This window comes from Lissotriton helveticus, chromosome 9 (genome assembly GCF_964261635.1).
Source record: "Lissotriton helveticus chromosome 9, aLisHel1.1, whole genome shotgun sequence".
In the NCBI taxonomy this organism is placed as follows: domain Eukaryota; kingdom Metazoa; phylum Chordata; class Amphibia; order Caudata; family Salamandridae; genus Lissotriton; species Lissotriton helveticus.
Genome location: NC_136070.1, coordinates 976,046,840 through 976,065,124, shown reverse-complemented (window position 1 = coordinate 976,065,124; position 18,285 = coordinate 976,046,840). Strand labels below are relative to the sequence as shown.

The 18,285-nt window shown below is 48.8% G+C and overlaps 1 protein-coding gene across 2 annotated transcripts in view; it reads left to right on the top strand.

The window, feature by feature from the left end:
• Window positions 1-18,285, top strand: part of RASSF1 (Ras association domain family member 1) — a 315,149-nt gene that overhangs the window by 284,308 nt on the left and 12,556 nt on the right. For both annotated transcript variants that reach the window (XM_078661270.1, XM_078661271.1), the window contains 2 exons: window positions 16,536-16,640; window positions 17,703-18,003. In XM_078661270.1, coding sequence (XP_078517396.1) covers window positions 16,536-16,640; window positions 17,703-18,003 — 406 coding nt within the window. The remainder of the gene's footprint in view (window positions 1-16,535; window positions 16,641-17,702; window positions 18,004-18,285) is intronic.

Below are 18,285 nucleotides of genomic sequence, written 5' to 3'. Positions count from 1 at the left end.
ACTGGTACTTATTTTTCCTCATCAGACTTTGACCGAGAGCAAGAGAGGAAAAAAAAAACACCCTCGACTCACGGGTTCACACTCTGCGACTCTGGGCAATAGCTTGCTTAATCTCCACAACGGCCCCTCGCGGCGGGATTCCTGACTTTCACCTTGTGGATACCCTGCTATCTCACAGGGGAATATCAGGACGGGTTCCCTAAGCAAGCGCCGGGAAACCCACTGCGGGTAGCTGTGCGCTATATAAGCTCAACTACATTTACAAGGGAGAAAGGAGGAAGCGAAAGATGAAAGAACAGAAATGGGAAGAGAATGCTGTAAAAAAAAAATACAAGATATATAACGGGACAGTGAGTGTTTGGTGGTGGATGAAAGAGGCATGAGGTGAAATCAAGACTATTTAGCCTTTTTATTGGACACCAAACCTTCAGTTGTGCTGGATACGGGCTTCTGGGCAAAACTTTGGGTCCCTGCATATGTTATTTGACAAATGGATCTCTTAAATGCCTAGCGCCCTGTCCCCCCTAGACCATTGCTTCCTCCAGTTTTATTTGCATAAACTGTAAAGTCTGCTTTGCCAGTTTGGTTGCAAGCTCAGGAAGCTCTGGTTACAGCACCATCTCTCTGTTGTCCTAACTCGAGGTGATGTCACCTGCTGGCAAACATTAAGTCCCCGAGCTCCACACAAAGAACCTTTGTTTGTTCAGGTATTAGAAACCATAGTCCCTCCTGGAAGCAAGTTGTGTAGGAAGGGACTTCCCACCAGTTACCAATGGGAGTGTGGTGTGCTGCATGTTCACATGGAATGGAGCTAAACCCCACATGATTGGACACTCTGTCCCAGTTCCTCCTCCCGTCTAACTTTCAAGTCATAGAGCTGTAGGCACACACCCCTTGAATCAAACACTGCATTACACCTGCCAGCAGCTCCGCATTAATGTTTTACAACGTCTTCAATTTTTGTATTTTATTGTACTAATGGTAACCCCCCAGCCCCACCCCGTCTGAATTGTGTATTTGCGATGGAGATGGCCTTGTTTTCTCCCCACGGATGCAATAACCACCAAATGCACACTTACTATGCAAGAACATTTGACACAGTGTATCGAATTATGGAAATGGGACAAATTAATTGAAGAAAAAAATACGTTTATACTTTCACTTGGTATTTGGCAGGATACAAATAATAAACATTAAAGTAATTATTATAACATTTAACACGAAACTTTGTTGCCTCCCCTTTGTCACTTTGCTCCTCAACTCTTCCCTTACTCGTTCCCTGGCCAGCTTTTAATCTACTTTTTTCCTTACTCACACTTCTCTCCTCCCACGTTTTAGAATTTTGAATTCTCCTATATCTCTCCTGCGCCTCTTGCTCATCTCTCCCTATTCTTTCAGTTTTCTTCTTGTACTGTTATTCGGTCCCTTCTTTGCCACATTAAAATGGCTTCTTTTCTTCTTTATTAGCAGAAGAACAGTTCCCCAACTGGGTACCAACTGTTGCTGTGTCTGTTGAGCAAGTCACAATTTACTTGGGCCGGTCTACTTACTGTTGACTCCTGGCTTTTTGTAGTGGATTACACTAGACTTTTCTTTTTAAGAGCCAGCACTGCAGTTCTGATGAGGACCAATAACCAACCAAAGTGAGCCCAATTGGCCCTTCTAAAGGCCCACACCCAGATTTTTCAAGTCTTTGACACTACCCACATGGAATTCTTGAGCAACCAGGCTCTGGTTTGGGTAAGCTCGGTCAGGCACATAGCCTCAGAGTCCTTACTCTTCTCCTCGTTATCAATGCAGGAATACTTCTGTTAATTCGGAGGAACATAAGCCCTGTGAGAACTTTTTCTCATCAACCCCCTTTTGCTTGGATTGGTTTCCTCCATTTTTTTTTTTACACAATATATGGCATTCACTATGCATACAAACAGCCTTGAATATACCTTTCTTTGTTAAGCACTAATATTGTCAGGTTTGCTTTTTCAGATTCGACTAGAACCCTTTTCACCCCAGACCGTTTCCTTCCTGCACTGGCCTTGCCCTCACAATGGATCACAAGGATTCATTTTTTTATCTAACTTAATACAGCACATGCACTTCCTGTTTCAAGACCTTTTGTTCGCTTACAGTGGGGCTTAGAGTCCACCCATTACGTCTTGGCTCCATTGTCCCTCTTTGGCGTGCTTTAAATGGCTGGTACGTGTGTGCTTCACTTCCTCTTCTTGGGTCAGTCCTCCAATGGAGTATGTACCCAGTACCTGTGTCCTTCTGCTGCTCTATTTTCAGGCGCTATATTTTGGGAGTCATTAAGCACTTTGCCTGAGTGTGTGTTTTCCGGCTGTCTCCAAAGATTTTGCCTCCCCACCGCCTCCGCTGTGCTTGCTGCGTGTGTGCTTCGCCCTTGTGCTTGTTCCACCATGTGTTTTTTTTTTTTACCCCTATGCTTCTCCACCACCTCTGCGTTGTGCCCTCTAGTTTATTTGCAACCTCCCATTCCTGTCTCCATTTGTCCCCGCCATATTCCTTCCCCATGTCCTTTATGTGACCCCCCCCATTTTTGGTTTGTGCACCACCTCCTTTTGCTAATTCCTTTGTGCTGCTGTTGCTAGCTTCTCCCACTGTCAAAGTCAACCGGTACCAAATGTGAGACCTATTGGCTTTGCCAACGGTTGTTTTCTTTGTTGGAGGTTTGAGAGAGTTGGGGAGTGGATGGATTTCTTTTTCTTCTACCCAGTCACTTTGTGTGCCAGCTTTTGATTTCCCCTTCTGTTTTTATCCCCTCTTACTCTTTATTTTTAGGATTAGCCTAGAGACTGCTTTGCTGCTTTACCAGCCTTCTGGAAAAGATCAAAATAAATACAAAAAAATAGACTGAATAAAAATGTATGCATACTTCGAAGGTCTTTAAACCTCTTTTGGTCTGTTCAGCTGTCACTCACATTTTTCTAATGTCAACCACAGCATGCAGCATGGGGCAACGGATCGGCCTATTTCAACCATTGAAATTTTTGCACTTTTGTTTGACAGCATTTTAAGGAAAAGGGGGTTGATGAGAAAAAGGTTTCACACGGCTTGTTTTCCTCCGAATTAACATAAAAATTCCTGCATTGATAATGAGGCAAAGCGTAAGGCTACGTGCCTTACAGAGCTTACCCAAACCAGAGCCTGGTGGCTCAAGAATTCCACCTGGAGAGCGTCACTGGCTTGAAAAATCATAGGGGCAGATTTGTTAACTGGCGCATCCCCAGGGATGCGCCAGTTAACATGCGCCACTGCTACGCCACCCATGGTGCGCCGCATTTATGATGCAGCGCACCATGGTGCAAGGAAGTGAGGATGCGTGACGCATCTCTCGACGTACGGGCGGCGCATTGCAGGAGTCATGTCGCAAGTACGACATGACTCCTGCAATGCACAGGAGCCACCTATTCTATGCATTGTGCGTCACCCTTACGCCTGCTTCAAGCAGGCGTAAGAAAGTGACTGAGTGAAATCTCATAGATATCACTCAGCCACTTTTAGGAGGCGTTCCTGCGCAGGAACACCTCCTCATGGCGCAGGGCTTTCCAACGTGACGCATCTCTTAGATGCGTCACGTTGTAAATAGGGCGCATTGTTTGCGCCGCCGTTGCGTCACATTTAGTGACGCAATTGAGGCGCAAGGCCTTCATAAATCTGCCCCTTAGTGTGGGTCTTTAGAAGGGCCATTTAGCTCACTTTGGTTTGGGCTGGACTGTCAAAAAAGCAGCTGCCATTGTCCCGGCAGCTCCAGAAAGTGAAAGCTGGCGTGGCGTGCTGAATGTTGTAGTAAAGCATGTCGTGCCTGAAGTAGGGTGAAACTCATTAAAGAAAATAGTGCATACAGACTAAGAAAGACGTACTGTGTAACAACCGAAGTAAAAGGGCCAGTCCTCATGGGATGTTACAAATGAAAATAAGGAGGGACTAACAAGCATATCAGAAGCCAGCATTTACGAAGGGCAATGACAAATGTGGGTGTAGAGTGGGAGTGGCTTCTATTCCATACTCCAATATCGCATGGCTCACAGAGCAGCGCATGTGCTGCCCAGGCTCGACCTAAAAGGAAAGTCTGTGTAAACCACTACAAAAAGCCAGGATCACATATGCATATTTGCCTAAAAAGAAGTGAACTTCTGTACCAGCGCTCGTGGGGCAATGCTATACTTCGTTGGAGTGTTTTTTTGCCGTTCTATTTTTATTTTTATTTTTTTGTGCTCATTGTGTGTATGAGCTATGCCTTTAGGTCACAGTAATTAAAAGCCAGTAATACGCTTACTTTGTGCGGGTGAGTATCCTGTTTTTTGGTGATGTGCATTGGAACAAAAAATGTTTCTATACCTGTTGTAATGATGCTGGTCTGCTCAAACACCTGCACTGCTCTATTAAAAGTATATGCTACAGATTATTATTTTTTTAATTTTGTAATTTCATTTACATGGCTATTGCGTGTAGGCGGTGACATCTTTTTCCCCATAATTTTATTTATGCGACATTTGCATGGCAATAAGAGACAGGTTTGTTGTGGTGCGCACCATCTAAGAATTCAGTATTTGTTAGTGTCGGTGCTACCTGTGGCTGCTTAATTTCTCAGGCCCCTCTGTCAGCGACAAATTATCCTTGTATGTTTTAAATGACAGGTTGTTATTGGGCGAAACAGGTGGCAAGTGTTGTTGCCAAAGTGCTGGTCTGTTCCCGGTAGCCGTCTCTCAGCAGTGAGGGGGAAGCCTGCTCGTTGGCAGCCCTCCATCCCCTTCTGCATACACGGGCCCCGACTTCGCAGCAATCTACCCTGGTCCTTCCAAGTGAGAGACTGCTGGGAGGGCAGCCCAACTAGCAGGCAATCATAGACACAGGCATCAGTGAGAAGGTGTGAAAATGGGCAGGCGGGGCAAGAGAAAGTTAAAGCGCAGAAAAACGAGGTGGAGCAAATGAAGGGAAAGAAGAAGAATTTGGAAAAAAAGAGTTACGGGTGCACTTCCCATAATCGGGTTGGTTATAGCGCCTGAAAGGTTATGTGCCTGGGAACGGGATCGAAGGGGTGGTTGTTCACGGGGGCTAAAGCAGGTGTACCAGGCCGCGATGGACCTGAAGTGGGATACATGGGAAGGAGTTGGTACATGGGCCATAAAGGCAGGTTAGTGTTGTCGATACCCCGAAGTTGGAGATGGGGCAGAAAGCTGGGGAGCCAATGTGAGGCAAGGTTGACACTTAGGGACTTGAAGAGAGAAATGCCTCGTGAGAGATGTTGGGGTGTGCGAGAGGTAGCCAAGGGGAGTACGGGATAGGATAGATCGAAATATTAAAATGTGGTCTGGGAGGGTTGGCATCAAGTGAGAACCCAGTGGGGCAAGAGATTGGAAGTGAGGTGCCTTTGACAGCCCCTCCCTGGAATGATATTCAGTTTGGATAGGTAGGTGAGTGGCGCAGAGGGATTTTAGAAGACTTTGGATGAGGGTGGTCTTGGAGAGGAGGAGTAGAGTTAGGCTTGCTCGTGGAGGGTGTCCACAAGAGGTGTTGTGCATTGCTTCAGATGGACAGGTAGTGAGTCCCTGCACTCCTTTCACTTGCAAGGGAGAGAGAGTACCAGCACTGCTGACGTGTAATGGGGGTTTGATTACCTGCACTTCAAGCAGGGGTGCGTTCTCCCCGGTATTGCCACGGGTTGCGGCACGCTCTGGCCTGGGCCACTGCATGCTGTTAGGGGCTCGCCAGGGCCCGAGTTTGTCCCTTCCAGCGGCCGCACCTCCATGCCTGCATCCGTGAGAGTTGATCCTTGGCGTGGGAAGGCTCGGCATCCTGAGGAAGTGCGCAGGGTGGGCCCGGCACCACTCTCAGAACACCGGCAGGAAAGGGCGCTCCTCCGCCTGGGGCCCGAGGGCGGGCGTCCAGCCAGCGCTCCCCGCAGCACTCGCAGAAGGGAACGAGCCCTGTCCCTGGACAGTCTGTTCTGGGAAAAGACCCTCCTCCCCTTCCCTTTGACCTGTGTGCCTCGTCCTTGGGAAACAGCAGGGGCGCTGGGACACTGAGGCGAAGAGGAAGGGGGTGCGTGCGGGTGGGAACCATGCAAAGAGACGTGCAGAAGTAAAACCAAGAATGAACAAAAAAAAACGCTCCACATAAGAGGTGCAGTCTTCGAGGCACTTGTCAAACTGCGAGAAAGGAATGGCGTGCAGATGGGAAAACCTCACAGCTGATGAAATTGCCATACAGCTGATGAAATTGCCATGCAGCCTAAAGTTAAAAACATCCTGGCAGGCTTGCGGCCAAGGCTTACAGGAGTCTTCCCAAGTGCCACGTAGCGTGGGCTCTGCTCTTCGTTAAAATAACACTTTAGTGCTCGTTCATTTACAACGACAGCTTTCTACTTTATCGTCGTAAAAATGTTTTCACCCAGGATATATTTTTCAACGTTCTTTGGTCATAACGCTGAACTTTTCTGTCGGTCACTGCACTTAAGTATAGGAGTCCCTATCAGACATTAATAGCAGATGCCCCATGCTTTATTTATTTCACATATTGGTCGATGCAGTATTGTTGCAATAAGAAGCAGGCGCCTGCTGTGAGTCTTTAGAGCACTATGAAGGGCTTCCTATAACTGCATGCAGCGAGGCAGTTCCAAACACACAGAACACCCAGGTGCACCAGCACCGCCCCCGCCCCCTCTGCTCCTTTATGAACCCCAGGGATATGGCTGCCAGCAGAGAGCTCCCCAAGCAGAATCCAAACAAACCATGGACACTCTGAGCATCACTCCAGCCGGACACACTTTAATGTTCGAGATCAAAGGACTGCAGTGAGACCACTTCATGCTAACGAGTGGTCCCTCTTCCTCACCTTGGTGAGCTATCCGTTTGTCCTAAAGAAATCGCCAACATTACCCACTCATGAACAGCATGGTGGCCCTGCTTTGGACTGAGCAAGTTTTTCTTGCACTTTCTTTGAAGTCCTGCCTTATGGTGGCGTTTTTAAATTTATGAATACGAATGGAACACCACCTCTATGCTAGACATAAACAGCAGGTTTTTACACGTGCAAATTCTTTGACACTGCGAGGCTAGACTGGGAGCAGAATGCCTACTTTATAAACACAAAACTGCTATCTCGCTATCTACCAGTCGCCGATCCACATAGCCGTAGACCGGTAAACTTGTGTACTCCTGCATTATGCATGTGCTCGCGCGTCCTGCTTGCTGCACTGTATAAAGTGACTACGAAGTGAAAGAGCTGACGTGTAACCTGCTTCGAAAGTCTCCCATCACCAACACGTTGTATTGTAAACTGCTACCATCTTATTCCAGCACGCTGTGGGCAACCATTTAATATGCATACATTTCAAGGAAGACCTTTGCTTTCACGACCCCTTTGATAAATAAGTCTTCTGCTCCTCTTTAAAAATATAATATTTAGAATAAAAATGGTCTACATTTATGCCTATGTTCTTGCTGTACAGTTGCCAAGGGCGTCTTGGGTCAAATCATAAAATCAAACTGTCGGGCAACATGGCCTTGCTGATACAGGAACCATTAACCACTGAAGAGGCAGTCTGTGTAATGTCTTGAGCCTAGGGCCTAAACGGGCAATTAGATCAGCACCGTCTTCAGATATGTAGTTCTTCGCAATGCCAAGGGCTTAATTGCATGAATATGATTATACCATTGACTTCCTGCACTCATGGTCTCGTGGTGGAGCCTAAAGTCATGAAATGTCACATGATGCTCCATTTGCAAAGTCACATGAAGAATTTTAACAGTTCCCATGGGTGATCTCATTGTAGAAAGGTTACATCACCGCTGCCCCCCCCTATAGTTGACTGACTTGGTGAAAGCAGATATGAGGAATATTCCTTTTCTAAATGGATGATTGCTCAGTGCGTAGGTTAACGCTGTCTCAATGTTTTTTGGGGGTTGGCACCGATTCTAGGGTTGTTCATGTGCTGGGCTGCAATTCCCTGTGACTGGACAGAGTTTTGATTCTGCACCTGGACATGGTCTCTTACAACAGTTTAACTTTTTTTGAAGGTTCCGTTTGACTCGCAGGTCATATCAGATATCAGCAGGGAGTACTTAACTCGTTGAGCTCCCATGTTAGAAGAAAATATAAGTTATGGTTAAAGAAATGGCAATATCAACAATCAGCAATATCAACAGCTTTCCATTGCTTTGAGTTGCTGCGGATATAGGTAGTTATTCGGCAAGATTGCTCCATAGTGAGTTGGCATACCAGAAGATACTCTGGGATTACATGTGACACTGTATGAAGTCAATCAATCAATCAAGACATTTATAGAGCGCACTACTCACCCGTAGGGTCTCAAGGCGCTAGGAGGGGGGGGGTGCCGTTACTGCTCGAACAGCCAGGTCTTGAGCTTCTTCCTGAAGGAGAGGTGGTCTTGGGTCAGGCGCAGGTCGGTCGGGAGGGAGTTCCAGGTCTTGGCGGCCAGGTAGGAGAAGGACCTTCCTCCTGTTGTCGCTCTTCGGATGCGTGGGACGGCGGCGAGGGCGTGGCTGGTTGATCTGAGGTGGCGCTTGGGAGCGTAGAAGTTGATTCGGTTGTTGAGGTAGCTCTGGCCTTGGTCGTGTAGGGCTTTGTGTGCGTGGGTGAGGAGACGGAAGGTGATTCTTTTCTTGACGGGGAGCCAGTGCAGGTCTCTCAGATGTCCGGAGATGTGGCTGTTTCGTGGGATGTCGAGGATGAGTCTGGCTGAGGCGTTCTGGATCCGCTGGAGTCTCTTCTGGAGCTTGGCGGTGGTTCCGACGTAGAGGGCGTTGCCGTAGTCCAGTCGGCTGGTGACGAGGGCCTGGGTGACAGTCTTCCTGGTCTCGGTGGGGGTCCACCAGAAGATCTTCCGTAGCATGCGTAGGATGTTGAAGCATGATGAGGAGACGGCGTTGACTTGTCTGGTCATGGAGAGGGAGGAGTCCAGGATGAAGCCCAGGTTGCGTGCGTGGTCCGTTGGTTTGGGTGCGGTGCCCAGGGCGGGGGGCCACCAGGAGTCGTCCCAGGCGGAGGGCGAGGAGCCCAGGATGAGGACCTCCGTCTTGTCTGAGTTCAGTTTCAGGCGGCTGGTCGTCATCCACTCTGCTACATCTCTCATCCCTTCGTGCAGGTTGGTTCTGGCGGCGGCGGGGTCGTTGGTCAGGGAGAGGATCAGCTGGGTGTCGGCGTAGGAGATTATGTTGAGGTTGTGTTGGCGTGCGATGGCCGCGAGGGGTCTCATGTAGACGTTGAAGAGGGTGGGACTCAGCGAGGATCCTTGGGGGACGCCGCAGATGACTTCGGTGGCCTCTGACTTGTACGGTGGTAGGCGGACTCTCTGTGTTCTTCCGTCGAGGAAGGAGGTGATCCATTCCAGTGCCTTCTCCTGGATTCCGATGTTGCCGAGGCGCTGCACTAGGGTGCGGTGGCAGACAGTGTTGAATGCCGCGGAGAGGTCCATGAGGATGAGGGCCGCTGTTTCTCCGTTGTCCATCAGGGTTCGGATGTCATCGGTGGCAGCGATGAGGGCGGTCTCGGTGCTGTGGTTGGCTCGGAAGCCAGACTGTGAGGGGTCGAGGGATCCATTCGTCTCGAGGAATGCGGCCAGCTGTTTGTTGACGGTCTTTTCGATGACTTTGGCCGGGAACGGGAGGAGCGAGATGGGACGGTAATTCTTGAGTTCGGTGGGGTCCGCTGTAGGTTTCTTGAGTAGAGCGCTGAGTTCTGCGTGCTTCCAGCTCTCCGGGAAGGTGGCGGTGTCGAAGGAGGTGTTGATAATGTCCCGCAGGTGGGGTGCGATGACCACGTTGGCCTTGTTGAAGACGTGGTGAGAGCAGGGGTCGGTCGGAGATCCGGAGTGGACGGAGTTCATTGTGCGGATGGTGTCTTCGGTGCTGATCGGAGTCCAGGCGCGGAGGGTGGTGGTGGGTGGCGTTGTTGTGGCGTGCGTCGGTTGGATGCTGAAGCTGTTGTGTATGTCCGCTATCTTGTTGTGGAAGAAGGAGGCGAGGGAGTTGCAGAGGTCTTGCGACGGGGTGATGTCGTTGTTTCTGGCGTTGGGGTTGGAGAGCTCTTTTACGATGTTGAAGAGTTCCTTGCAGTTGTGTGCGTTGTTGTCCAGCCGGTCCTTGTATGCATTTTTCTTGGTGGCGCGGATCAGTTGGTGGTGTTTCCGGGTGGCGAGCTTGAGGCTGGTCATGTTGTCCATTGTTGGTTCCCTTCTCCACACTTTCTCTCGGCAGTTCTTCTTGGAGCTCTTGAGTTCGTCGGTGAACCATGGGGTTTTTCTGCTGCCGGGTCTGCTGGGCGGGGTCCTCAGAGGGGCGAGTTCGTCCGCGCAGTTGCTGATCCACTTCGTGAGGTTGTCTGCGGCCTGGCTGGGGTTCGCTGAGCCGGCAGGAGGGTGCTGGCTCAGGGAGGCGGTGAGCTGGTCGGCTGTGATCTTGTTCCAGCTTCTTCGGGCAACCTGTTGCGGGTGGTGGTGGATCGTTCTTTTGAAGGTGAAGTGGACGCAGCTGTGGTCCGTCCAGTGGAGTCCTGTTGCGTGGCTGAAGGCGATGTCTTTGCTGGATGAGAAGACGGCGTTGAGTGTGTCCGGCGAGGTGGGTGGGGGTGGACACCAGCTGCTTGAGTCCGAGGTTGTCGAGGTTGTCGAGCAGGGTGATGGTGTTGCGGTCGCTGTTGTTCTCCAGGTGGAAGTTGAGGTCCCCCAGGAGGATGAAGTCGGCGGAGGGGAGGGCATGCGGGCTGATGAAGTCGGCGATGTCCTCGCTGAATCGTGTGCGTGGTCCCGGGGGTCGGTAGATCAGGGTGCCTCTGAGGGTGGTTCTGGGGTCCGTGTGGATCTGGAAGTGCAGGTGTTCGGCGGTGGTTAGGGTGTTGTCGGTGTTGGTCGTGATGCGGATGGTGTCTCTGTGGATGATGGCGATGCCTCCTCCCATCTGGTTGGCGGTGCGGTCCCTCCGGGTGATCTTGTAGCCCTCTGGGATGGCGATGGCGATGTCGGGCGCTGAGGAGGCGTTCATCCAGGTCTCCGTGAGGAAGGCGACGTCAGGGGCTGTGGTGTCGAGGAGGTTCCAGAGTTCGATGGCGTGTCTGTGGACGGAGCGGGTGTTGAGCAGGATGCACTTGAGGTGGTTGCTGCTGGTGTTCGGCTTGGCGGGTGCTGGTGCAGGGTAGGTCCGGATGCAGGTGAACTTGCAGGCGTGGCAGCTGAAGGGTCCGTGGGTGTGCTTCGGGGTGGCTCGGTGACATCCCGGGGTGCCGCCGGTGTTGAGTGCGAGGAGTTCGGCGGCGTTGTAGGTTCGTCGGGTCGGCTTCCGTCGGTGGGGGCCAGGGGTCCTGGCACTGGGCGCGGTCCAGGCGCGGACGGGCGCAGACGGGCTTACCTTTGGCGCGCCTTCGGCGCACAATCGGCACGCCCGCTGCGCGTTCGCACGGTCGCCATATATGGCGAAGTGCGCCGGGGGGCGGAGCAGCTGGGAGGCGGGAGCGGTGAGGGTACAGAATGCAAAAAGGGGCGGGGTTAGCGGCGGGAAGCGGGGACGAAGGGCAGATAGGCAACACAAGAAGGAAAATACAATAATGGGGAAAAAAACAGGCAATACAGAATGACAAAACAAAATGCAAAAACGGCAAAGACAACAGGGGCCGGTCAGGCGAGCACGGACCACGCCGCGCGAAGGCAGGGGGGCGTGGTCACGCGGCGGCAGCAGCGAGGCAGTCAGGGTGGGCACACGCAGCAGCTGGTGGCCGTGCGGCGCGGGGGTGTCCTAGAACTAGGTCACACTCACCTGCGTCGCACGGTCGCCATATATGGCCAAGTGCGCGGGGGGGCGGAGCAGCTGGGAGGCGGGAGCGGGGAGGGTACAGAATGCAAAAAGGGGCGGGGTTAGCGGTGGTGGCGGGAAGCGGGGAGGGGGGACGAAGGGCAGATAAGCAACAGGCAACACAAGAAGGAAAATACAATAATGGGGAAAAAAACAGGCAATACAGAATGACAAAACAAAATACAAAAACGGCAAAGACAACAGGGGCCGGTCAGGCGAGCACGGACCACGCCGCGCGAAGGCAGGGGGGCGTGGTCATGCGGCGGCAGCGAGGCAGGCAGGGTGGGCACACGCAGCAGCTGGTGGCCGTGCGGCGCGGGGGTGTCCTAGAACTAGGTCACACTCACCTGCGTCGCACGGTCGCCATATATGGCCAAGTGCGCGGGGGGCGGAGCAGCTGGGAGGTGGGAGCGGGGAGGGTACAGAATGCAAAAAGGGGCGGGGTTAGCGGCGGTGGCGGGAAGCGGGGAGGGGGGACGAAGGGCAGATAAGCAACAGGCAACACAAGAAGGAAAATACAATAATGGGGAAAAAACAGGCAATACAGAATGACAAAACAAACGGCAAAGACAACAGGGGCCGGTCAGGCGAGCACGGACCACGCCGCGCGAAGGCGGGGGGGGGGGCGTGGTCACGCGTCGGCAGCGAGGCAGTCAGGCAGGGTGGGCACACGCAGCAGCTGGTGGCCGTGCGGCGCTGGGGTGTCCTAGAACTAGGTCACCAGTGCGCCATAAATACATATATTGCTTTTAAATCATTGAGTAAGAAGGAGGACTGAAATGAAACATGGGACCGAACACCACCTTTCCTTATAGGGAGAATAACTTTTTATAAAAAAAAAGGTTGGTTTTTTTTGTGGTTTTTTTTTTTTTAGGAACTATGCATTGTAATAATCGACCGTCTGTGGCTCAGCTGAGTGTGCGGACTTTGAGTGATCTATACACCTTTTCTTGGTAACACGCACACCCCACATTGCTTTGATATGTGTGATTTAGAATTTTTATGTTAAAAATATAACTTAGTGATGGGAAAATGACCTCTGGGAAATGACATCCTGAACCTGTTTTTTCAAGACTCTGTAAGCAGAGGCGCATTTCAAAACAAAGCAGTAGTCTGATATCGTGAATATTGTGCATTATTGGAAGTAATGCTTTCTTCATGGTTCCCTGATAAGGTTTCCGCTTCACATCTGAGTCACTAAAAGTGGAAAAAAACAGCAACTCGGTTAGGAACCATTAGTTCAGCAATGTATGGGTATGTTTTTGCTCACAAGTTTTTGTGGGCAGAATTAATATTTTCCAAATTCCTTCCAAGCATGTAGCTCATAGTGACTGTTTTTTAAACAACAATTTTTTACATCAACTACCTTAAACTGTGTTCCTGCAAGGTCAGAACTTTGCAAAACTGCCACAATTATTCAAACTCTCAACAATAGATTTTTTTAAAACTAATGGCCTAGTACAAATGTCGGTTTTTCACGATTCTTTTTTGGTTCATCATTCAGTGTTTTGTAATACCACTTATTGCAAATACCCATTTCAACGTATTTGGATCCGATTCAAATGAATGTAAACCATAGTTCACAACTAGATCCACTTTGGAAAATGTAGACTCCTAACATTGTATTTAAATTGGGTTTGAAAATGATGTCCTCCCAAAAAAATAAGTCTCTACGAAACATAGAGCTAGAATCTATGATGTACGTCTTCACAATTTTTATATAGAAGGAAACACATTTTGGAGTTTTGATAAGTTGCCATCAACCCAGCGGTCAAATTACATTTCATTCAAATGAAACCAATACATCATCTGACAGTGAAATATTGGACTCCACATATTAGTTGAGATGTCTAATCTAGATGAGGTTTCATGAATTAAAACTGTTTTTGCCTTTTGTGTGTAATAAGTACGCTTGCTGATTATCACTATATTTAGACAAAAACAGGCTCTGGACGAATTTCTGATTTCCTGCTTTATTCTGCATACCCAAAGACACTCTGGGCTGAAAATCAGTCTCCAGGTTTGGAGCTCTGTTTCGAAATTGGCCATTAGTTTGTCCTATATGGGTAACCTCGTCAGAATCCTAGAATTTCTTCTTTGATTGTAGTACTGAAAACCTTTACACTGTGAATCAGATCTGTTAAACCTCTTAGCAGGACGGATGTCACGAGATGAGATGGTACAGGCTGTGACAGATGGGGGTACAAGTAAGAAAGCGGCAGCCTTATATTTATACACATTTGTATTTTTTCACAAATGCACAATAGCACTTGTGTAAGACCGCATTTGTCACGTGCATCTAGGAGTTTCCTCTGAGAAGATTAGTGGAAGGTGCATGAGGTGACTTCTGCGTAACCACCACCTGGGCCTCTGGGCTTTGGAATGATGTCAGCACAGATAGGAATCCTGCGTGGGTGGATTGGATTGTGGACATGTTAAGTACGTTGGTCTCTGGGTTTGCCCTGATCAGACAAAGCAGTTTCGCCCTAGCCATCAGGTAAGCACACCCATGCTTGCTTAAGACCTGGTGAAATAAGTAGGAAAACCTGTGAACTGAGTCATAGATGGACGATAGCCAAATGGATCGTCTCCAGACACGTGTTCATTTTTAAAAGTGGCCTACTGAAATGAACCCTTGTTGCTCAAAGTAGAATTGCCAGTCGATATTTGCACTGCCAAATCTGATTTTTAGTCACCCGTGGTTTCCATATCCAGCACTCTAGCCCTCCAGTATAAGCGTTCATGAAAGTCGACCAACTTTTTTTTTATTTTGTTTTTTTTACACTTGCAACATATGACACGCAACATGTAATCACATCGCATTTGTACATACAGGGGTGACAGCCCATGTGGCTTAGCTTCTAGTTGTACAGTTCACTCGTAGCGCCCATAAGCTGGCACGTCCCTGCAACTCTACAGTCCCACATAAAACGTATAACATATAACTATTGGCGCTTGGTGCTAGGGGACCGAGAAAAATTGAGGGGAATTTCTGCATCATAAAATCCCTCATTCATCATGCTTTTTTGCCTGCTACCTCCAGGTCGCAGTAGAGTAGTTTTGTTGGAAATATAGCCATAAATAAACAAGCAATGCCAAAGCCAAAAAGTCTTGTCTTTGGGACCAATTCTTTTTGCTGATGGTTTTAGCTGTGCTACACGGCATTTATAATACTGTGCAACAAGGCTTTTAAAAGAAAAGGAAAAATCTGTAACGAGACCCAGTGTCATTTTGTTGTTGCATGCGGAAAGCATGCAAATGTCTACAAAATAATGCACATTTTATTTTCCTTTGTTTTTGCTGATCTGAGTTTGGTTAAAAGAAAAACGTAAGGTGAAGCAACACAGGAGGAGACCATGAAGGTAGGTTAGGAGAGGGCCGTTAGACAGAGGGCTGGTAGGTGGAGTCCGCAGTAACACATAGGGAGGGCAGAGGCTAAGCAATACATAGGGGGGGCATGCAGGGCGCAAAGTAACATAGCGAAGCAACATGTAGAGTTGGGCGGCAAAAGTAACATGGAGGAAGAGAACATGTGGGATACTGCAGTAAAATACTTGCAAGATAGTAGCGTGTTGAAACCAAGAAAAAAGCAGAGCAGTGGAAGAATACAGGTACTTTGGGTGCACCTCCGGGGAGGGACAAACGAAAGAAGCTGAAGTGAATGCTGCACTCATCAGCATATGAAATTCAGGCAAATGAGTTGCCAAGAAACCAACCAATGGTAAGCAACTGGCGGCCTCTAAGCCCCCTGCAAGTAACAAAATGTGTTTTGCAAGTGGCGCTCATACGCTGTCTCAGGCAAGACCTAAAAAAAGACCATACTGGTTATGCTAAAACACTTCAAACGCTTTCTTATTGCTTTTACAAGGACGTTTCAAATGTTTAAAACTTTTTTTTTAAAGATATTTTTTAAAGATATGTCTTTTGAATTGTGAAATGTTTTATTACCCTCTCCCCTATCATGTTATTTCCTGCAGATAGTGTTACCTTTTTAGAGGATGATACTCATCTTTGTATGTTTCCTTTTTGCACTCACATTGAGTTGGTGCAGAATATGATGTTTTTCCACAGAAATGACATCCTGTTGACAAAAAATACCATCCAAAATAATTTGCCACATCCAAATCCTCCCCTATTTGTTGGAGCCTCAATTTGTTGGGATGATATATTCCCAAGTCGTTTGCCTTGACCCCTACGAGGATCCCTGTGTCTAGACTCAATTAAGACTTGCAGATTTTCGAACTGTGTTACGAAATCTGGCCGTCAAACTGTCTAGTCTTCTAGTGAGAACGGTACACTAACTTTGTGGCTACCCCGAAGCATGTGTTTTCTTTTGTACTTCGAATTTGATGCAGGTCGTTTGTTTCATCAGAACTTCGGTTCAGCCAGATGGGCTACTTGCAGACGGCAGTGGTTAGGGCGAACACCCTTAGGCGGCCTGGCCACACAATAAGACACAACTGTACGCTGCCTCCGAAATGCATATGGTGCTCATGTGGAGTTGGTCATCTAAACAGACTTACCTAGCATGTCTTTCCCTTAGCCTGACCAAACATTATGGACCTGAGCCTTTTGGGAAAGCCTGGATTTCTCTGCATGCCAGTGTAACGTTCCAGTGTTCGGGCGTTTTGTGTTCCTGCAGCTGCAAAATATTTAAACCTGGTAGGGTTCTCATGGTACCGAGTTCAAATGGCTTTTGTTATTCCGCAGGATGAAAAGGTGGAGCGTGAGAAGCCGGTGCTGTCCCGGAGTGAAATTGAACACAAGATAAAGGAGTACAACGGGCAGATGAAGAGCAACCTGTTCATGAGTCTGGTGAGTGCCGTGGCGTGCGAGTGCTTGTCGTATGGGCGTGAAGCTGGGAGTCATTGTGAGCCATGACCACCAGGGTGTGTGTGATTTGAGTTCTGGCAGGTGCTATGGAGATGACCACGGGTGAGCTGTTGTATGGGTAAGCTCCAGGGAGCTCTCCGAGGGGAGGTGGTGTCCTAGAGAAGCTCTGAATGGGGTGATTTCATTGGCTGATCCTTGAGGGCTGTGACATTCTAGAAGGGATGTATGACATCACAACGCATGTTTTTACTCCGCATGCCATTACAACGCAGCTTTTACAACGCAAGTTGTTACAACGACTTGCGTTGGGGGCGCTAGATAGTGGAATAGTTTAATTTTCTATTCCAATTCCAGTCCTCGTGGATAGTAGGGAAGGTGTTGGATAGAAAATTAAACTATTCCCTATCCTACGGCGCCCTCCAGTGCAAGTCGTTGTAACGGCTTGCGTTGTAATAGCTGCGTCGTAATTGTAGTGCGGAGTGAAAGTTGCGTTGTAAAGGATGTTCCTCCCTAGGAGTAGAGCTCTTAAAATGGAGGGGAAAACTGAACTGGCAGTTGAAGACCGAGGGAGCTGCAGGCTGGCTTTGATTTTACTGATCCAGAAATGTTCATAGTTGCCCCACACTGGCAGAGTTTGAGGGAATCCTAGATGGAGAGTCACTTTTTCTGCATGACTGGGACAGCGGCTCATGAAGCTCATTTCGAGGTCTTGGATTATGTGTGTGTGAGATTGTTGCTCACCCCCTTAAACTAATGCACTCAAGGTGATCCTGCCTGATGCAACCTTGCACCTCTGCTCTCCATTCAATAGTACTCGCAGCTGTCTTCATCTGACTGTTCCAACAGTAGCAGCAGTAAACTTCTCTTCCTGTCTCCTTATTACACCCTTGTAGTTGCACTCACCCGCTTGTTCAGTATCTGCCTTTTCCATTCATTCCTCTAACAGCATCACTCAGCCTCTTTTCTTCTGTCCTTAGTTACCTTCTACAACAGCACACATTTGATTCCTCTACCTGCTCCAATCAAGGTCTTCTTTTTCCACAGAGTAAGGATGGCTCCTACACTGGGTTCATCCGGGTGCAGCTGAAGCTGATCCGCCCCGTCTCTGTGCCTGCCTCCAAAAAGCCACAGTCCATCCATGATGCCAAGAAACCAGCCTCATCGCGCTCCCAGGCTGTGAAGCGGAGGACGTCCTTCTACCTACCAAAAGACACTGCCAAGCACCTGCATATCAGCTCCCGCACCAAATCCAGTGAGGTGATCGAGGCCTTACTCAAGAAGTTCATGGTGGTGGACAATCCGAGGAAATTCGCCCTTTTTGAAAGAGCAGAAAAAGAGGACCAAGGTATTTCGAATTTCTAAAATTTGGCTTGAGATAATTCCGCAGATTTAAGCTATGGCATAGTCTAGTGAAGGGTCTGTATAGTTCTCAATAATTAATTGTAAAGACTGAGATACAGTATGATGCACTGAGTGAATGTGCGCTCCTGCAGTCTGTGAGTATGAAATACCCTTCTAGGCCTGTGAACTCATGCAGTGCCTATTTAGTAATGTTGTGCAAGTATAATAAACTATTGTGCAACGCCTTGTAGGAATTGCAAGCTGCAACTTACACCTTTAGTAGCAT